Genomic DNA, 18,205 nt, shown 5'->3' on the forward strand with positions numbered 1-18,205 from the left:
AGCGCGCGCGTCAAGTACTCATTATTTAAAGTATTAAATAATAATGCCTCCCGCCTACTAGGTAAGTGATTACAAACAATGGTGACTATTGATTCAGCAATTACAAGTGCCTGTAAACTCCAGACTGCCAGGAGTAGGCCTCTTCCTGTCTCCACCCGAAGGGGGTATTACCATCTCCCACTCCGCCTGGAGTTGGGATCTAAGGCACAGAGACCGCCTTCTGCCCCCGACACCCCACAGTTCATGAGTGGCCAAGTCAGGGTCCAGCCCCCTGTGTTTCCTCTCTGTGCCCCGTTCCCCTGGCCAGTGTCCTTAACGGGGCTCGAAGGTTGCTCAGCTGTCTCGAGGCAAGTTGTAGGTGACCCGGGGTCATCCCAGCCCCTGCCCGTTGTAGGAAAATCCACAAGGAACTGAGGAAACCATACCATCCCGCCCCCGCCAAAAACCAACCGTTACCCACCTTTCTTCCGCGGGTGTCCAATGACCTCGCCCAATTACTAAAATCATGGAATCTTGTATGATGAGAGGCAGTGGCTGTCACTCGGAAATAGACCAGCTCTCTGGAAACACATCCTCAGATGAGAGCGGCCGGCAATGTAGGTTACAGCTAACTTGTCCTCAGCCTCCTGAGCTCATTAAAAATGAAACAAATACATCTTCCCTGCACATTTGTTCCCTTTCATTGTATGTTTCCCTGTCTTCTCCACACATTGCCTCTGACCTCCCCATCTACACACGGTGTGTGCTACATAATACGTGGTAAATAATAACACGTCCATGCGTGGTGTTGAATGCCGAGGAGACCCTGTTTGGATTGTTACTGCCTGCCGTTCATGAGAGTATTTTCTTGGGCGCTCATACCAATTGGCAGGCAAGCATACAGAGATGCGTGTTTAGCTGGGGAGGGTCTCTGACAGTCGGCAACCGCCCCCAGTCCACTGTGAGGCCGGTTCACTCTGTTTACCCGGGAACACACAGTGAGAGCTAGAAACTTCTTCCCGCAGCTCACGGGGAAGGGAGGAAAAGGAGAGGAAGGCGCAGGCGCCAGGCATTGGCACACGCTTCTCTCTCGGTTCTCTCTTCCGCGGGTAGCTGCTGGGCTTGGTCCCCAACTGGAACCGGTGGGCCCTTCACTGGAGGGCAGATCCCTCCCAGGGACGCTGGCCACATCAGAGGACAATGCCGGCCAAGAATCCTCAAGGCCATTGCCCTGGGGAGACTGATCCAAATGTCACACCCTTAACCAAGCAAAAGGCAAGTGCCACTTGCGTGGTCACTCAGGCCGCTGACCTCACCATCACCAAAAGCCACTTCATACGGCTCCAAATACCACCATCCCGTTGGGACCTCGTGCCCGCCCCTCCCAGCCCAGCTCAGGGCTGGGTGCTCTGCTCATCCTCTAAACCAGCTTCTCCAGGTTCACAGCCGGCGCACTCAGTCCCAGGTGGGACCCCAGAGCAGGGGGCAATGAAAGAGCTCAGGATCCTGGGGCTCCCTCAAGTGCTCTTTGTTTAGGATTTGGGTAGAATTTTTGTAATTAAAAAAAAAATTACACGATTTTGGGGGGGAGGAAAATGCTTTTCAAACCAAACAATGTTTCCTGAAAAAATGAGCCCAGCCACTAGTGTGTCCATCTGAGTTCAGAACACTGTGGAATTCTGGGTCTGCATCAAACTATAACATAACATTAGAAAATCCTGACATAGGGGCGCCTGGGTGGCGCAGTCGGTTAAGCGTCCGACTTCAGCCAGGTCACGATCTCGCGGTCCGTGAGTTCGAGCCCCGCGTCGGGCTCTGGGCTGATGGCTCGGAGCCTGGAGCCTGTTTCCGATTCTGTGTCTCCCTCTCTCTCTGCCCCTCCCCCGTTCATGCTCTGTCTCTCTCTGTCCCAAAAATAAATAAAAAACGTTGAAAAAAAAAATTAAAAAAAAAAAAAAAAAAAAAGAAAATCCTGACATAAAAACATCAATACCTTAAAACGTTTGGATTCATGGTTTTTCCACACGGATAAACCACTTTTGCAGCTTTGAAAGGACTTCAGGAGTTACCCGGCATCTCAAAGATCTGAAACATGCTTTACCTACGACTAACAATAAGGATCACCTTAATTTTCCATTATCCACATAATCTAGGAAACCCAAAGAGATGGGCAAATGTGAAAGGAAGAATTACCAAGTGTTCCCCAAACATTCAATCACATAAAAGCAAATGTGAGAGGGGCCTTTTTTGTGGTTCCATATCCCCTTCCGGGTGAGAAGCCAAGTAATGAAGGCAGGGCACGCCCAGAGAGGGGACCTGGTCAGTGAGTCCCCCTCCCGCCAGCCTCTGCTCCACCAACCTCCTAAACATGTCTGCGGCCCCATTCTATCGGTTTACACAAAATCATTATATAATGAGCTGGCGCCGCTCGGTATGTGTTCCACAGTAACCTGTTTGGAGCATAGGATGCGGTTGTGAGAGCAGAGAGCATGCGCAGACCGTCAGCTACTTTTTTTTTTTTTTTTCCTCGGGCTCAAGGCAAGAGGTAACTGTCGGTCAGATCCTGCTGAGCCCTGCTGACTTCAAACACAGGATGCTAAAAATGAAATAAGGCGAGGGGTGGGGGTGCGTGCTGTGCACCGTGGGCTTACAGCCTATGGGGAGTAATTAGCAGGATAGTAAATCCACAGACAGAGGATAGAGAGAGGGATGGAGAGGGAGGGCAAGGTGGGTTAGAAAACGGAATACTTTCTATTTGTACTTTAGGTGACCTGAAATCTAGTCTGTAAGTACCTAACTGCAAGGTCGGTGCGCTAGGCATAAAAATGAAAGGCCCTAGGATGGACGGGTCGATGGCTACTTTGTTGTTTTTTTTTTCCTAATGTGAGTTTCTGGAGCTCGTATAAAGGAGCAAAAGCAGACTTTGGGCCACCAATGGGAACAGCACTTGCTGACACTGGGTCCAGCGCTGAATCTGCCGGCACCCGGTGGTCCCCCTACGGAGCTGGCACCCTCGGGAACGGGAGATCCGCGTCCCTGTCCCCACCCTGGGCTCTCTCCAGGGTGCAGAGAAGGTGGCCTGCAGGTATCCGGCTCGCCCCTGGGCTGCCTCCCCGGAATCCGCCACCCCCTCCCGAGCACGTCCGGGAGAGGCTGTCCCTGCGGAGCGCGGGGGGCAGCGCAGGCTTTGGCTCTCAGGGAGCAGCCTCCTCTTTTGTTCCCCCAGACCGTGCCAGGCACTCCGGAGGGTGGCGCGGGAAGTGCGGGCTCCCCGCGTCCGGGCCGCGCGCGCGCCGGCAGGGAGGGAGGGACCCCCCCCCCCCTTCCCTCGGGCCCAGGCTGCCACCCTGCTCAGTGCGCTCAGGAACCCAGGCCCCACGCCCCTAGCCAGAGGGGACCCAGACGAGGCCATCTGTGCACTGGTGGGGCTGCCCGGCCGCCTCCCGCACACTCCTGTCCCCTCCGCCTGCCCCGCGTCCCCTGCCGGTGCGGGGAGCATCCCGAGGCGTCAGGTGGCCGGGGCTGGGGGCAATGGGAACCGGGCTTCTCCCCGGGGACTCAGGGGGCGGGTGTCAGGGTGAGGGTGCGGGGCTTTGTGCGTTTCTCGCTCTCCTGGAAAACAGAAGCAAGCCCCGGAGGCGAAGGATGCCCTCACTCACCATGGCGGTGCCGACCGAGAAAGCGGCCATCAGACAGGCCATGCCCCGGGGGCGGCGGGCACGGGCGGCGGCGGCGGCGGCAGCGGCGGCGGGCACGGGCGGCGGGCACGAGGCTGCGCTCGCTCCAGGCTGGGCCGCTGCGCCCCGCGCCGGCTCGGGCTTCTGCTGCCGCTGGGGCTCCGGCCCCGCCCGCCGCGCCGGCCCCGCCCACGCCCCGCCCACGCCCCGCGATTGGCCGGCGCGCGGGGCGGGGCGGGGCCGGCAGGTGCGCGTGCTCTTGTTTTGCTCCTGCGGAGGGCGGCGGGCCAGCCGGCTGAAGTCCCCCGCTCTCCCCGGCGCCCCGCGCCCCCGCCTGGCCGGCATCGCGGTCCCTCCCCAGCTTTTGTCCCTCCCCAGCCCCGGAGCCCCCGGGGTCCGGAAACTCGCGGGGGCTGGGCCGGCGGCCCTGGGCGTCCAACTGACGGCCGGGGTCTCCCTCCAGGACCGCCGCCTCCGAGCCTGCGGGGCTATGTGGATGGGGCCCGAGGGGGCGTCGGGAAGGAGGGTAGAGGGACAGGGCGTCTTTTCTGTTTTCACTGTTGAGCACCTTTCTGCCAGGTCGGAGCGTGAGGACTAGAGAAGAAGAGACGGCCGGTCCACTGCCCCCCGCACTACAGCTCCGTATCTGGGGTGACACCCCCCTCCTCCTCCACACACTGAGACGATGCAAATTCGCATTCCTGGTGCACTGTTGTGGCCAGATGCAGAACTACTCTTTGGTTAACAAGGGGACGCCGGGTGAAGACGCCGGGTGAAGGTGCCCAGGCCTCTGTCCTCGCCCCCGCCCATCGGCCGCACCCCAATAAAAAAAAAAAGACACGGCTTGTTGCCGGCGCCTGGCTCAGTACGGCCCACAGCTGTGTTCAGGTAACTGCGTACGGAATGGTACTCCAGGCGCCCTCTCATTTGGCCCCAGACTGGAATATCAGATGGCCTGGCGTCTGCTAAAGCCCTTATTATATATAAGTGGGTCCATTTCCTGGTAACCATGGTGACAAGACATTCTTACTCCCAGTCTCGGAGGCTAATGCTTTTGTTCAGCGGTTTGCATGTTGGGTCCGCAGGTAGGAACGCATTTTTTCTCACCCCAGCATACCTGGCTCACCCGTCCCCCCCACACCTCAAAGGAGCCAAGTCCCCATCTTTCTCCTCACCTAGAAAGAAGTCAGGGCTTCTCCTGCCAGGCAGGTGGACTTCACACCCAGGGGTCTGACGACCATGGCCGAATTCTCCTCTCAGATCAAAGGAGGAAAGGGCGTTACAATATACGAGTTCAAGGGGAGTGTGGCCCTGCTTTTGTCTGAATAGTTTCGCTTGAAGGTGGATGCATTACCTCGATTCTACCTTTGGCCAAGACGAAGGAATCCTGACCACGGTATTTTCAGGGGCCACTGTGCACGGCGGGCCCAGCAGGCTGTGTGGTGCCTTAAACGTAGTGAACGGGGAAGCCAAAAAACTCCAAGTGTTCTGGAAAGAGGATTCAAATCCAGAAACCTCCTGGGGAGAGATGAGGCCAAAAGGTAGAGGCAAAGGGGCCTGGCTTCTGGGGCCCAGGGTGGCTGACCAGCCCTGCAGCCCAGCACCTGCTCTGGGGCAGATGGGATTTCTCCTGGAACATGCCTGGACACTGCCCCGCTCTGTGGTCAGGGCAAGTAATGTGACATTGTGGTCCCGTTGTGCTGGCCTCCATTCTCTGTCCAGTATCCATTCTCCTCACTCCCAGGGACATGTCTGGAATTTCCTTCTGGAAACCTCCCCCCCCCCCCCCCCCAGTTCTGTGTTATGCAATTTATAGCACTGGTTGGTCAGGAACTAGAGGTGTAAGGTGATGCTTGCTGGGCTTCAGGGGATGGCCGAGGGGACAGCATGTAGGAGCTGAGTATGAAGCCAGGGAGGGAGGACAGCGGGAAAGCGGGGCCTTGTTGGCGTGACTCGAGCTGCCGGCTTTCCCACTGCAGGTGCTGAAAGAGTCCTCACTTCTACATCTGCACACTGGGTAATTAGACTCTCAGCCACACGGGAACTAGGGCATGTCGAGCACTTCCCACCATGCATGGCCCCTGGCAAGCAATCCAATCCCAATCCTCTGGTGCCAAAGCAGGGAATATGCACACAGCAGACTAAGTCAGATCTGCGATGTTTGTCTCAGGACTCTAGGTTGTAAGTAACAGAAACTCAACCCCAACTGGGTTATGTTAAAGGTAATGCGTTGTCCTAGGTTCTTGATCTCTAGATTTTTCCATGCCTCCACCATCCCTCTGCTGACCTCCCACCCCCCCCCCCCCCGCCCACCCCCAGCAACGCTGTCTCTGCCCAGCCCACCCAGCAGCTTCAGGCTTGCACGTGCCAAACATCGATTAGCCCAGTCAAACAGGCCACAGGGGAAAGCAGGGGAACCGTGCAGAAAGGTTAGGACACGGGTGCTTCACCGAGGCCATTTTGGAGCACTCTGAGCGGACGTGTGTGTGCCACGCAGGCAAACACAAGAGAAGCTCGTCACAAGACTGTCCAGTCCAGAGCCCAAACCCAATAGGAATTTCTGCTAAGACACCACTGACAGGCGGGCCGGGCCGAGCTTGAGAACTTCCCGTGGAGAGGCACTCACCCATCATGCAGCCCTTGCGACACTAAGTAGCTGTCATTGCCAGCAATGTCATTGCCAACATGTGCCCAACTGGACTCCCAGTCACCCTGGGTGATCTGTGATCCACGGTCACAGAGCCAGCCCTCCTCCCCACGGTATGCCCTGAGTTGTTCGATCAAGGCCCTGTATTTCTCTCCAGGCCTTTGCCTAGAGACGGAAAGTCCCTGAGCCCCCCATCGTTGCTTTTTGGACCATGCCCCTTCTTCCCGCTTACCTTCCCCTGTGCGGGTTCCATTTACCCAGTGTCCCTCGTGAAGCTTGGGGTAAACCACTGACTGCCTATTCAAGGTACTCCCTCCTCTCACTGGGAAGCCAGTGTTCCCAGGCTCCACTCAGACCACCAATAAGGACAAGCTTCCCTGGGGCAGAACCAGCTCCCTGATATCCTGGGGACACGCAGGCCAGTGGACTCAATCACCAGGGACTGAATTCACTTTCTTTATAATTACGTACTCACAGTTGCCTAGTTGGCCTGTTATCCCCCAAATTCCACTTTAAAGGCTGTCCGATTTATCTCTGCAAGATGGCCAGCCACTAAGGCTGGGAGATGGGTGGGGGGGCACCCTGAGGACTTGGCCTTGGGTGCAAGTGTTCTGCCCTTGGTGTCCAGTGAAGGCAGGGATGGTTGGTCAGACATCCAGACGGGCTCGTAACGGGCCTGCGGACTGACACAGGTGAACGTCTGCAGGGAGCCGGCCACAAGGGGTGAGGCTGGCTTAGCCTCTTGGACTGCCCCACCCCTGCAGGTCCCCAACACAAGATCCCTCCAGAGCAATCTTTGGGAACATCCCATGGCTTCCCAGCCTCCCCACTCCCAGCTGGCGAGGAAGACATCTAATGAACATATTCTCTATTAATACAGTCTTCTTCATATTTTGGCAATTTGGTTTCCAGCAATTTTGACCTTGAACCTTCTTTGCTTACAGGGTGGCTGGCTCTGAACTGATCTAAGCGGACTCTATCGGCTGCTTTTCTTCTGCTCAACAACAGAGCTACACCAACCTCAACTTCGTTTTCCAGAACCTACGACTTTAGCCCCACCCCCTGCCCCGCCTTAGCGGACACTCAGAGATTGCCTGCTCTGCCCAGAGCTGATCTCCACATTGGAACACGGGGTACAAAACAGAGAAAACCCTGCCCTATAGTGTAGTCAGGCGGTAGTCACGGTGGAAAGCTGAAGTTCTTATCCAGATTGGGTATGTTTGTAACTTCTCCCGTGAACTCACCATACTTCAGGGATCCTTCTTTACCTGAGCTGCGCACTTGCTGTGTGGTTTAAGGGAGAGGCAGAGTGGGGTGCACGGGCCTCCCGGCATCCCCTCCGGGGTGGAAAAGTGCCTGTCCTGCCCATCTTCCAGCATAAGAACATCTCCCTCATTTCACACACCACCATTTCATGGAGGAAAACACAAAACCACACGGGTCTCCCTGCCCAGTCTCCAGTGCCCCTTCCACTACACCTGTCTCTGCACAGTGACAACGTGGAGGCTAATGGGACTTCTTTCCCCAAAGCCTCAAGGAAAGTGGGTTTAGGAGGGGACGGTGGAGAGAGGTGTTTGCTAGCTTTTCTTTCTACAACCCAGAGCTCTGACTCTGAAGGTGAACGTTTTCAGACAAGTAAAAGCAAATATGGTGTCATAATAGCCAGCAGGAAAGGGGCTTGTCACTCCTCCTGGACTCCTGGGTCATGGTGGTGGGGGGGGGGGGGGAACGTGGTGGGGACCCCTGGGCTGGGCCAGCAGGGTGAATCCCACCCCTGCTGTATCCCAGACCTACGACCTCGCAGCCGGTGCTAGAGACCCACCTGGGGTCGTGGCCCATGCCTTGTTGGCTTTTCTGATCCTTTCTCTGCCATGTTAGCAGAGAATTAGGGCCATTGGGCCTTTTCTGTCTCTGTTTACATGAAAGCCAATGCCTCCACTTTAAAATAGGAAGAGAGAGAAAGAGGGAAAGTACAAAGCTGAGGGAGTGAGATAGAATGAGAAAGAGAGAGAAGGCGGGAGGGGTGGGGAGGGAAGGAAGAAACAATATTAAGAGGTTGAAGCAGGTGCAAAGGAAAACCATGTCCCAGCCCTTGTGGGCAGAGATGGGAAATAGCAGAAGACATATACGGGGTGTCAGGGAGGGCAGCCTAGGCTGGACCTGCGTAGCAAATTCTCTATAAGCTGCTTCATTCTAAAGAAACATTGTTTTCGTCTCCATGGTTTGCTGGGTTCCTGTTTTGCTGGCCCTCCCGCCTCTTGCCACTGTTCCGTCTCCAGTCCCGCATGGCACCCTCTGGCCCAGTCCCCAAGGGGGCCTCTCTCTCCTCACCCTGCTGGGAGGTGGGGGCAGAAGAGGGGCTGCAGGTGCACGCAGGGTGGAGGGAGGGAGAGGGGGCGCGCCAGAAGATGGGAAGATGAGGTCCATGAGGGATGCTTGCAGGAAAAGAAAAATGCAAGTAAATATTCACAAACTAAATTAGGAAGTAGTAAGTGTTGCAGATTATTCCTGTTTTCCTCCATTAGCACAGAATAGAGAGTGGCAGGAAAGTTCTAGGAAAACAATCTCCGCAAATGGAGAAAGAGAAAATAACATCTGGCGATGAAATGACCTCCAAAGCTGAAGATCAGGGCGGAAGTCTCAGAGACAGACACAGGAAAACTCCTGGAGGCCTCCTCCCACACATAAATAAAAGCCTTCCACTGAGCTCTTTCGAGCTTTCCAGTTGGGAAATAACCAAACCCATGGGGTGCACCCCACTTTTCCTCTGTGGAGCTGCCCTCCCTCTATCAATCCTAGAACGCAACCCCCACCGGGAACCAGTCAGAACGTTCCATCCCTCGGGCCACTGCATTTTTTCTGGAGAGGATTTGCGAGCCCCATGGAGCCATCAGAGTTGTCCCGGGGACTCGCCAGGGCCCTGAGAAGAGAGTTGACCTCCCCATGTGGCGGCCATCTTCCCTGCCTGCACGGCAGGACCCGCTGGGCACCTCGAACAGGTCCGTGCCTCTCGGCACCTCCCTGACCGCAGCTGTGAAGAGAGTGACAGCTGTGTCCACCTCATAGGATCATTTGGGAGGCTTAAATGAGTCAAATTTTTGATAATCACGTCTGACTCATAGTGTGTGTCTTACAAATAAATGTCGGTCATCCTCATTAAGAGACCCAGCACTTTCCCTCTGACCTTGAACTAGTACGAATTAGGTTTCAGTCATTTGAAGCCTGAAAATCCTGATTAGGACACACAGTCTGTTAAAAGTCAGGGCCCCCCCTTCGGGGCGCCTGGGTGGCGCAGTCGGTTAAGCGTCCGACTTCAGCCAGGTCACGATCTCGCGGTCCGTGAGTTCGAGCCCCGCGTCAGGCTCTGGGCTGACGGCTCAGAGCCTGGAGCCTGTTTCCGATTCTGTGTCTCCCTCTCTCTCTGCCCCTCCCCCGTTCATGCTCTGTCTCTCTCTGTCCCAAAAATAAATAAAAAACGTTGAAAAAAAAAAATTAAAAAAAAAAAAAAAGTCAGGGCCCCTAAGCCAGTCTATGGAGGAGATCTCACAACGAGTTTATAGGTCAACCTCATAACCCTTTATTGCCTTAGCCTCTGTTCACCCAGGCACGTGCCTTATCTCCCCCAGGAGGTCATAAATCCCAATGCTTCTGGAATGTTTCTTTGTCTCCAAAATCATGCTGGCATCTAGCCAGAGGAGGTGCTTGATAAAAATCATGAGTTATGTTGAACAACCTCTGATGTTTTGGAAGGTGCTCTAACAGGCATTGTCCCATGTGACACTCAGGACGTCCCCTCAAGGTAAGAAGGCAGATGCCCTCACTGGAACACACTAGGATCCGACACTCCAGCCCCAAGTACAGGGCAGACCACATTTTGTTTTTCTCAGCAGTCAAATAATCTGCCCCTGGTCCCTGGAAGGCAAGGCCTCCATACTGTGTCAGCTCCAGTACAGACCTACTCTCTTTGCTCCAAAGACCACAGGTGGAGTCCAGTGTGCTCTTTGCCCTGAAGTCCTCTTGCCTCCCCGAGACACCTGAGCTCTCCTGTGATCCGCAAACCCCACCTGTCCCCTCCCCAGCCAGGGGATGTTTTTCCTGAGCCGCCTCCCTCTCTCCTCCACTCACCCACCCACCCCCCCAACTCCCCAGGAAGACCTGGGCAATCACCTACTTGAACCTGGGCTTTTGGAAGCAAAAATTTGGTTGGGGAGATTATTTTCTGCATGGCTGGAAACTTCTGGGCAGGCCCCTGCAACTCACAAGTCCCCAAGGCAAGAGAGAAACAATTTAATTAAAAAGATTTGGCTACTTTTTAAGGGAAGGGAGGGGAAAATAGCTAAAGCAAGGAAATTAGCTTCCGAAATTATCTCAGTAAATGATCCTGCCTTGGAAACACGGTGATGCAGGTTCCCTGAGGTTTGGAAACCCCGGGTCTCCGGACTCTTGCTGAGTACTCTTCGCACCTGAGCACCACACCTCTTTCAAACAGGGAGAGAGATCAGAAGAAGTGCGTGTTCAATGTGCTAAAAATCACAGGCACGCTAGTGGGGGTGGGGATGGGGCAGATGTGCTTTTCTCTATTCCCCCCACCGAAGCACGGCTAAAAACTCTGGACATTATACAAAACAAATGTGAGGAGACCATGCCCCAAGGACCTTGGGGGACCCAAGGAAGGCAGCTATGCTCACCGCTATACCACCAACGCACACCTTAGGGGACCCAAGGAACCACACTAGCTGAGGTCCCCGGGTTTTCTCTGTGACTCATATATCCCAAACACTCATTTGAAGAAACCAACAACCTGGAAATGCTAATGGGCACAAACAAGCAAAAAAAAAAAAAAAAAAAAAAAAAAAAGCCCCCCACCCCAAACAGCCAAAAGAACAGAAAAGGGGCACCCTAGAAATATAGACGTTTTTTCGGCAATTACTGCTCTACTCCAGTCAAACACCACATGATAAAATGTGGCCCCATCCCACCTACACCAATAAAGATGAGTGTTGAGCCTAATTTCCGCCCTCCTCAGGCCATAATGGAGCACCAGAACCTGTCCCCATCCCTGGTCAACATGGTGGCAGAGAAGGCCATAAACGGAGGCTGGAATCCGTCCGCACCAGGCAGTAATGAGGAGCCTCCCCTTTCCTCACTGGGACGGTGGCAGAGGAGATCCAGTAGAGTCAGGACCTTCACCACCGCCCAGTGTCAACAAGAACTCTACACTCTCCCCCAACCATGGTGCCAGTGGAGATCAGGTGGGGAGCATAATGAGGTCCCCTATCTCTCCCAGCCGGGGAGGTATGGGTGGAAGCCAAGAGGGGATCCAAACTCCAATCCTTCCCAGCAGTAATGAGGAGCTCCTCCCTTGGAGGTCAACAAAGACTGAGCAGGAAACCTGGACTTCTACCCTCATCTGGCAGTAACGAGGCAGTGTCCTCCCACTTCTCCTACCTTCGTGATATCAGAGGAAGCCAACTGAAACAGAAAGCTTAAATAAGATCTAAAGTTTCATTACATAATATCAAAAATATTTAGGTTTCCATCAAAAATCTCATTATCCAAGAACCAAGAAAATCACAATTCAAATGAAAAAAAGCAGTCACTGGATGCTAACATCAAGATGACAAAAAATGCCATGATTACCTCACAAAATTTAAAAGCAACCTTCATCAAAATGCTTCAGTGAACAATTGTGACAACACTTGAAACAAATGAAGACAGAAAGTCTCAGCAAAGAAATAGAAGATATAAAGAAAATGAAATGGAAATTTTAGAACTGAAAAATACGATACCTAAAATGGAAAACTCAGCAGATGGGCCCAACAGCAGAATGGAGAGGAGAAAGGAAAGAATCAACGAACTGGACAATAGAATGACAGGAATTATCCAGTCTGGACAACAGGGAGAAAATGGACTACTATACATGAGCAGAGGCTGAGGGCTCTATGGGACCCTAACAGAAGATCTAACAGAATGCCTATAGTCTCAGAAGGGTGTTTGGAGGTTGGAAATACTCAAAGAAATAATGGCTAAACACTTCCAGATTTGGCAAAAGACAGAAACCTCCAGATTCAAAAGATTCAAGAAGTTAAGTAATTCCAAATAGGATAAATCCAAATAAATCTACAATAAGACATGCCATAGTCAAACTTCTGATACTGAAGACAGTGAGGGAGACATGACATCTTACCTGGAAAGAAAAAGCAATTCAAATTATAGCAGATTTCTTATTGAAAACAACAGTGGTTGGAAAGAATTGGCACAACATTTTTCACTCGCGGAAAGAAAAGAACTATCAACCTAGACTCTTATATCCAGAAAAAAAATCCAGGAGTGAAAGGGAAATCAAGACAAATTTAAGAAAATGTGTTACAAGTACACATACCCTAAAAAAATGGCTGAAGGAAAGTCTCCAAAACATAAAGAAAATGGTAAAAGAAGGAAGTTTTATACATCCAAAAAGAGAAAGAACACTTTAAGTAAAAATATGAGTAAACAAAATAAACTTTTCCTTTCACTCTTGAGTTTTTCAAATTGCATTTGATGGTTAAAGCAAAAGTTGTAATATTGTTTGATGTGCTTCTACATGTGTGTAAAGTAAATATTTAAGACAATTACATTATAAACAAAGGAGGGTGAGGAGGTATAAGGGGAGACAAGATCTCTACATGACAACTCCAACTTATAAAACCATGACACTAAAAGACTGATGTCATGTAATGTAACACCTAGAGAAACCACTAAAAAAGTAATACAAAGAGATGCTTTCAAAACACAGAGAAGTCAGAAAGCAATTCTAAACAAAAAATGTTCAAGTGACTCCTAGGAAGGCAGAAAAAAGAAAACAGGAAAACGAAAAACATAGAACATGGAAAATAAAAAATAAAATACATACTTAAGCCCAACATGTCAATACTTACATTACATGTCAATACTTACAGGGGCACCTGGGTGGCTCAGTCAGTTAAGCCTCTGACTTTAGCTCAAGTCATGATCTCACGGTTTGTGAGTTCGAGCCTGCTTCAGATTCTGTGTCTCTCTCTATCTCTGCCCCTTCCCTGCTGGCTCTCTGTTTCTGTCTCTCTCAAAATAAACATTAAAAAAAATTTTAAGTGTAAATTACCCAAACAACAGAACTACAAGCTATGTGAAGCAAAATCTGATAGAACTGAATGAAGAAATAGATAAATTCACAATTACAGCCAGAGACTTAATCGCCTCTCTCAACAACCACTAGAACAACTAGACAGAAAAATCAGCAAGGTTACAGAACTCAATAGCACCACTGAGCAATAGGATCCAATCAGTATTTATAGAACGCTCCAGCCAACAATGGAAGAATGCACATTCTTCTCAAATGTTCATGGAACATGTATCAACATAGATCTTATCCTTATAAAACAAACCTCAACACATTCAAAAGAACTGAAATTATGCAGAGGGTGTTCTCTGACCCAAATGGAATCAAACTAGAAATCAATAATAAAAAGATAATAGGAAAATCTCCAACACTTGGAATTGAAACAGTTCACTTCTAAATAATCCATGAGTCTAAGAGGGGATCCTAAGGGCAAATGAAATACAGTGAACTGGATTAAAATGAAAGTACCTGTATCAAAGTACACATGTTAGGACTACATCAGTGTGGAGTGGAAATGTAGAGTGCTAAAAGCATATTTTAAAGTTGAAATTTCCTCATTAAAAATGAAGAAAAATCTCAAATCCATAATGTAAACTCTTACCTCAAGAATGTAGAAAAAGGAGAAAAATAAACCAAAATATAGGAAATCATAAAGATATGAGCAGAAATCAATGAAATTAAAAGTGGAAGAATAAAGAAAATCAATGAAACACTATCATTTAGAAATGATCAGTAAAACTGAAAAACCTCCAGCAAGACTGACAAAGAAGAAACACAGAAGACACAAATTACCAATATTAAAGACAAGGCAGGGGACATCAATACAGATCCTACAGACATCTGGAAGACCGTAAGGCAACAATACAGACAACTCTGCACAATAAATTTGACAATTTAGATGAAATGAATGAATTCCTCAAAAAAGACATAGGTTATTTGAATAGCCCTATAACTATTTAGGAAATTGAACTCATCATTTTAAAACTCAAAAAGAGGAAGGAAGGAGGTAAGGAAGGAAGGAAGGAAGGGAGAAAGAAAGAAGGAACTCTCCAGGCCCAGACAGCTTCCCTGGAGAGTTCTACCAAATGTTTGAAGAATTCACACCAATTCTATACCATCTCCTCCAGAAATAGAAAAGGAGGGAACTCTTCCCAATTCATTTTATTTAACTAGTATTACCCTCGTATCAGCAAAGTATTAAAAAAGGAAAAACTACAGACCAAAATCCCTCATAAATATAGACGCAAAAACCATTAACAAAATATTAGCGAACAATTCAACAATATACACTTAAAATGATATACTATGTCCAAGTGGGGTTTATCCCAAGCATGCAACTCTGGTTTAATATATGAACACCATATTGTAGTACACCATATTAACAGACTAAAAAAGAAAAATCATACAATCGTGCCAGTTGATGTGGAAAAAGCCCTTGACAAAGTTGAACACCTATTCATGGCTTTAAAAAAAACACTCAGAAAAATAGAAATAGAAGGCCATCGCCTCAACTTCTAGCAATTGCACTCCTGGACATTTGTCCCAGAGAATGAAAACTTACATTCCCACAAAAATTAGCAAGAAATGTTTACACAGTTCTATCTGTAATAGCCAAAACCTACAAACAACCCAGATGTCTGTCAATAGGTAAATAGTTACACTGTCGCCCGTCTATAATATGCATCGCTACCCAGCGATAAAAACCAAAGAACTATTCAATACCCAACAACCTGGATGGATCTCTGGAGAATTCTCCTGGAAAAGGCCAGTCCTAAGAGGTTATACATTGTATAATTCCATTTATGTGCCATTCTTGAAATGGCAAAATTACACAAATGGGGAACAGGTTTGTGGTTGTCAAGAGTTAGGGAGGGGATTGAGTGGAAAGAAAGAGAATGGAGCTATAGAAGGGGGGGGATGAGGGACCCTTGTGTGGATGGCATTCTGTATCTGGACTCTATCAGTGTCAGTACCCGGGATGTGATGTTGTACTGCAATTTTGCAAGATGTTACCATGGAGGGAGCTAGGTAAAGGGCACGTAGGGTCTCTCTTTGTTCTTTCTTACAACTCCATGGGAGCCTGCAATTAACTCAAAATTCAAAGACTAATTTTTTTTTTTTTTTAAGTCACAGGACAGTCCTGAGTGAGGCCACTCCAGATGAGGTGGCCTTAGACCACCCTGTGGCAGAAAATAGACGTCGTGTGGAGCATGGGGAGCGAGGAAGTAGGTGGTAGAGTTTTAGGGATGAATAGGGAGAGGACACGGAACCAGAGAGCACTAGGTCACTCAGGACCACACGGTGGGCTGCCGGGCAACGAAGCATTTATGACCGTTCTTTGTCAACTGTGAAGGTGAGAAGGTGAGGAGGGATGGGACAATGTTCTTCCTCCTTACTAGAAATTATGTGTGTGCGTGCACAGGCACCCAGGCACCTGCAGGGACAGTGATGGCTAGGATGCGGGCCCCATCGTTAGCCATCTGTGGTGCTGAGCCGGTCCTAACGTCTCAAAGCCTCAGTCTTCATCAGCAAAATGGGAATATCAAGAGCACCACCGTGGCAGTTGGATAAGATGGGGTAGTTACAGTGCCTGGGAGCTGAGAAGAGGGAAGAGTGGGTAGCTCGTGTGCCTCTGATATTGCCTTCCAGGTCCTCAGACCATGACCTTCTCCCACCCTCCCCCACTGTTGTCATTACTCACCATCCTCCCAAATGGCTTACTCTTCTCTTCTTCCTGTGACGAACAGTTCTGTGTGGGAAAAATGGGTGCATAAATGTACAAAGGAACTCCTAGCTCAGAGTGACATTTCAATATCAAATGTTAAGGCGTCAGTATGGTAGTCAAAGGTTAAAACTTCTAGTTATAAGATAAGTAAGTCCTGGAGGATGTAATGTATGTAGGGCACGGTGAACATTACCGTATTGTGTCTTTGAGAACCGCTAAGAGAATAAATCTGAAATTTTTTTTAATGTTTATTCATTTTTGAAAGACAGAGAGACACAGCACAAGCAGGGGTGGTGCAGAGAGAGAGGGAGACACAGAATCCCAAGCAGGCTCCAGGCTCCGAGCTGTCGGCACAGAGCCCGACGCGGGGCTCGAACCCACGAACCGGGAGATCATGACCTGAGCCGAAGTCGGACGCTCAACCGACGGAACCACCCAGGTGCCCCACTAAGAGGATAAATCTTAAAAGTTCTCCTCACAGGAAAAAAACTCGTAACTATGCGAGGTGATGGGTGTCAGCTACGCTTATTGTGGTGATTCTTTGGAGATACAAACATTATCGAATCGTTACATGGCACACTTCGGACTAGTACCATATTACCTGTCGATTCATTCTCAATAAAACTGGAAAAAAATTAAGGCATCTTACTTTTCCTTGACAGGCAACTCATCCACATTTACGGACTGGTCGTGTTTCCCTCACTGGTCTGTGGGCTCGGAGGACAGAGAGGCTCTGGCCCATTCTCACTGAGCCCCAACATCCAGCAGATGCCTGCCTCCTACATGGCTCTCCAGTATTTGCCGGCTGACTGATCTCAGTCACAGGCACTTCACGTCACAGCTTACATTATAAATTTTTGTCGGTGCCCGTGCTAACACACACGACATCGTTTCTTTGATCTACAACTGGCTACATTTACTGTATACATTTATATTTAAATTTTTTTTTTTTTTTTTTACTAAAAAGCACCTTGTCAGCGACTTACCCACAAGCTTAGATGTAAACACTTCCCAGGGAGCCCTTCTGCTGCAAAACAGACCCCTCTGCACGCAACGTATTTATTTTGCCATTAAGAAAGGGAAGTAACGTCTGCCTTATGCAGGCCAGGATTTCAATTTTCATCACTGCAGACATGTGAAAACCCCCAAACCAGAAGCCACGATTTCAGTTTCTGTTCTGTGTCCATACAAAACGAATTGTTTTAAAATGGGCATAATGCAATCACATGCATAATAATATTACCAGCGCAATGGTTCCTGCAGCAAACAGGAAGCATGAGAGGTTACTAAGGGTCGGTCTGCTCCCTCTGGGGTTACTGTCACAAAATAGCACCTGTCTGCCCACAGACTGGCCGAGTGCCCGTCTACGGGTAGCTTCCCGCTTTTGGTCAGATGATAGATTTCACATTTCGGAGCGCTGTGAAATTTATTTTTTTAATGACACACGTTTAAAACAATTAACAGCAAAGACTACAGTTCATCAGGGCCTTGAGGGTAATAGTCAAGGATAAAGGGAGCATCTCCTAATGGAAGGTCTAGAATAACTTACATAACATCATATCATGATAACTCTGGTCAATGATCGTCGCTGCAAAGTGGGGACAAAGTGAGCTAGTGAAGCATCTGAGAGCTCAAGGCTTTAGGGGAGAGCAGCCATCACCTAATAGCAAAAACTGATAGCCTTAGAGGCCATGGTGGTTTCGAGAATAGTGCTTTGAACTTTACAGCTGCTAATTCACTTAATCCTCATCACAACTGCGTGGGGCAGGCACTATTACTATCCACAGTGGGGAAGTAAGGCACAGAGAGGTTATGTAACTTGCCTGAAGTCCCACTCTCCCGGGACCCAATCTCAGAGCCTAAACAGTCAAGGCTGGCTCCAGAGATCGCAACATTTTTCCCCCGTAGGAAGGATTTCTTTTCACTTTTTAAAGTAGAGCACAAAAATGTCAAAGTCAGGATGGGTGAATTTTACATGTCTCTACACTTGGACACTCACCGCCCAGATCGCGATATAGAACATTTCCACCTGGAACATT

At 49.7% G+C, this 18,205-nt stretch overlaps 1 protein-coding gene across 5 annotated transcripts in view; it reads right to left on the reverse strand.

The window, feature by feature from the left end:
• Positions 1–17,220, reverse strand: part of ABCG1 (ATP binding cassette subfamily G member 1) — an 81,195-nt gene extending 63,975 nt beyond the window's left edge. For 4 of the 5 annotated variants that reach the window (XM_078452738.2, XM_078452739.2, XM_060640510.3 and 1 more), the window contains exon 1: positions 3,639–3,794. In XM_078452738.2, coding sequence (XP_078308864.1) covers positions 3,639–3,680 — 42 coding nt within the window. In that variant the 5' untranslated portion in view covers positions 3,681–3,794. Of the gene's footprint in view, positions 1–3,638; positions 3,795–16,142; positions 16,191–17,152 lie in introns of those variants that run through there. The other variant, XM_078452740.2, reaches the window with a different exon arrangement.
• Positions 17,221–18,205: the final 985 nt, after the last annotated feature.

The sequence above is a fragment of the Panthera onca genome, chromosome C2, assembly GCF_046562875.1.
Source record: "Panthera onca isolate mPanOnc1 chromosome C2, mPanOnc1 haplotype 2, whole genome shotgun sequence".
Taxonomy (NCBI): domain Eukaryota; kingdom Metazoa; phylum Chordata; class Mammalia; order Carnivora; family Felidae; genus Panthera; species Panthera onca.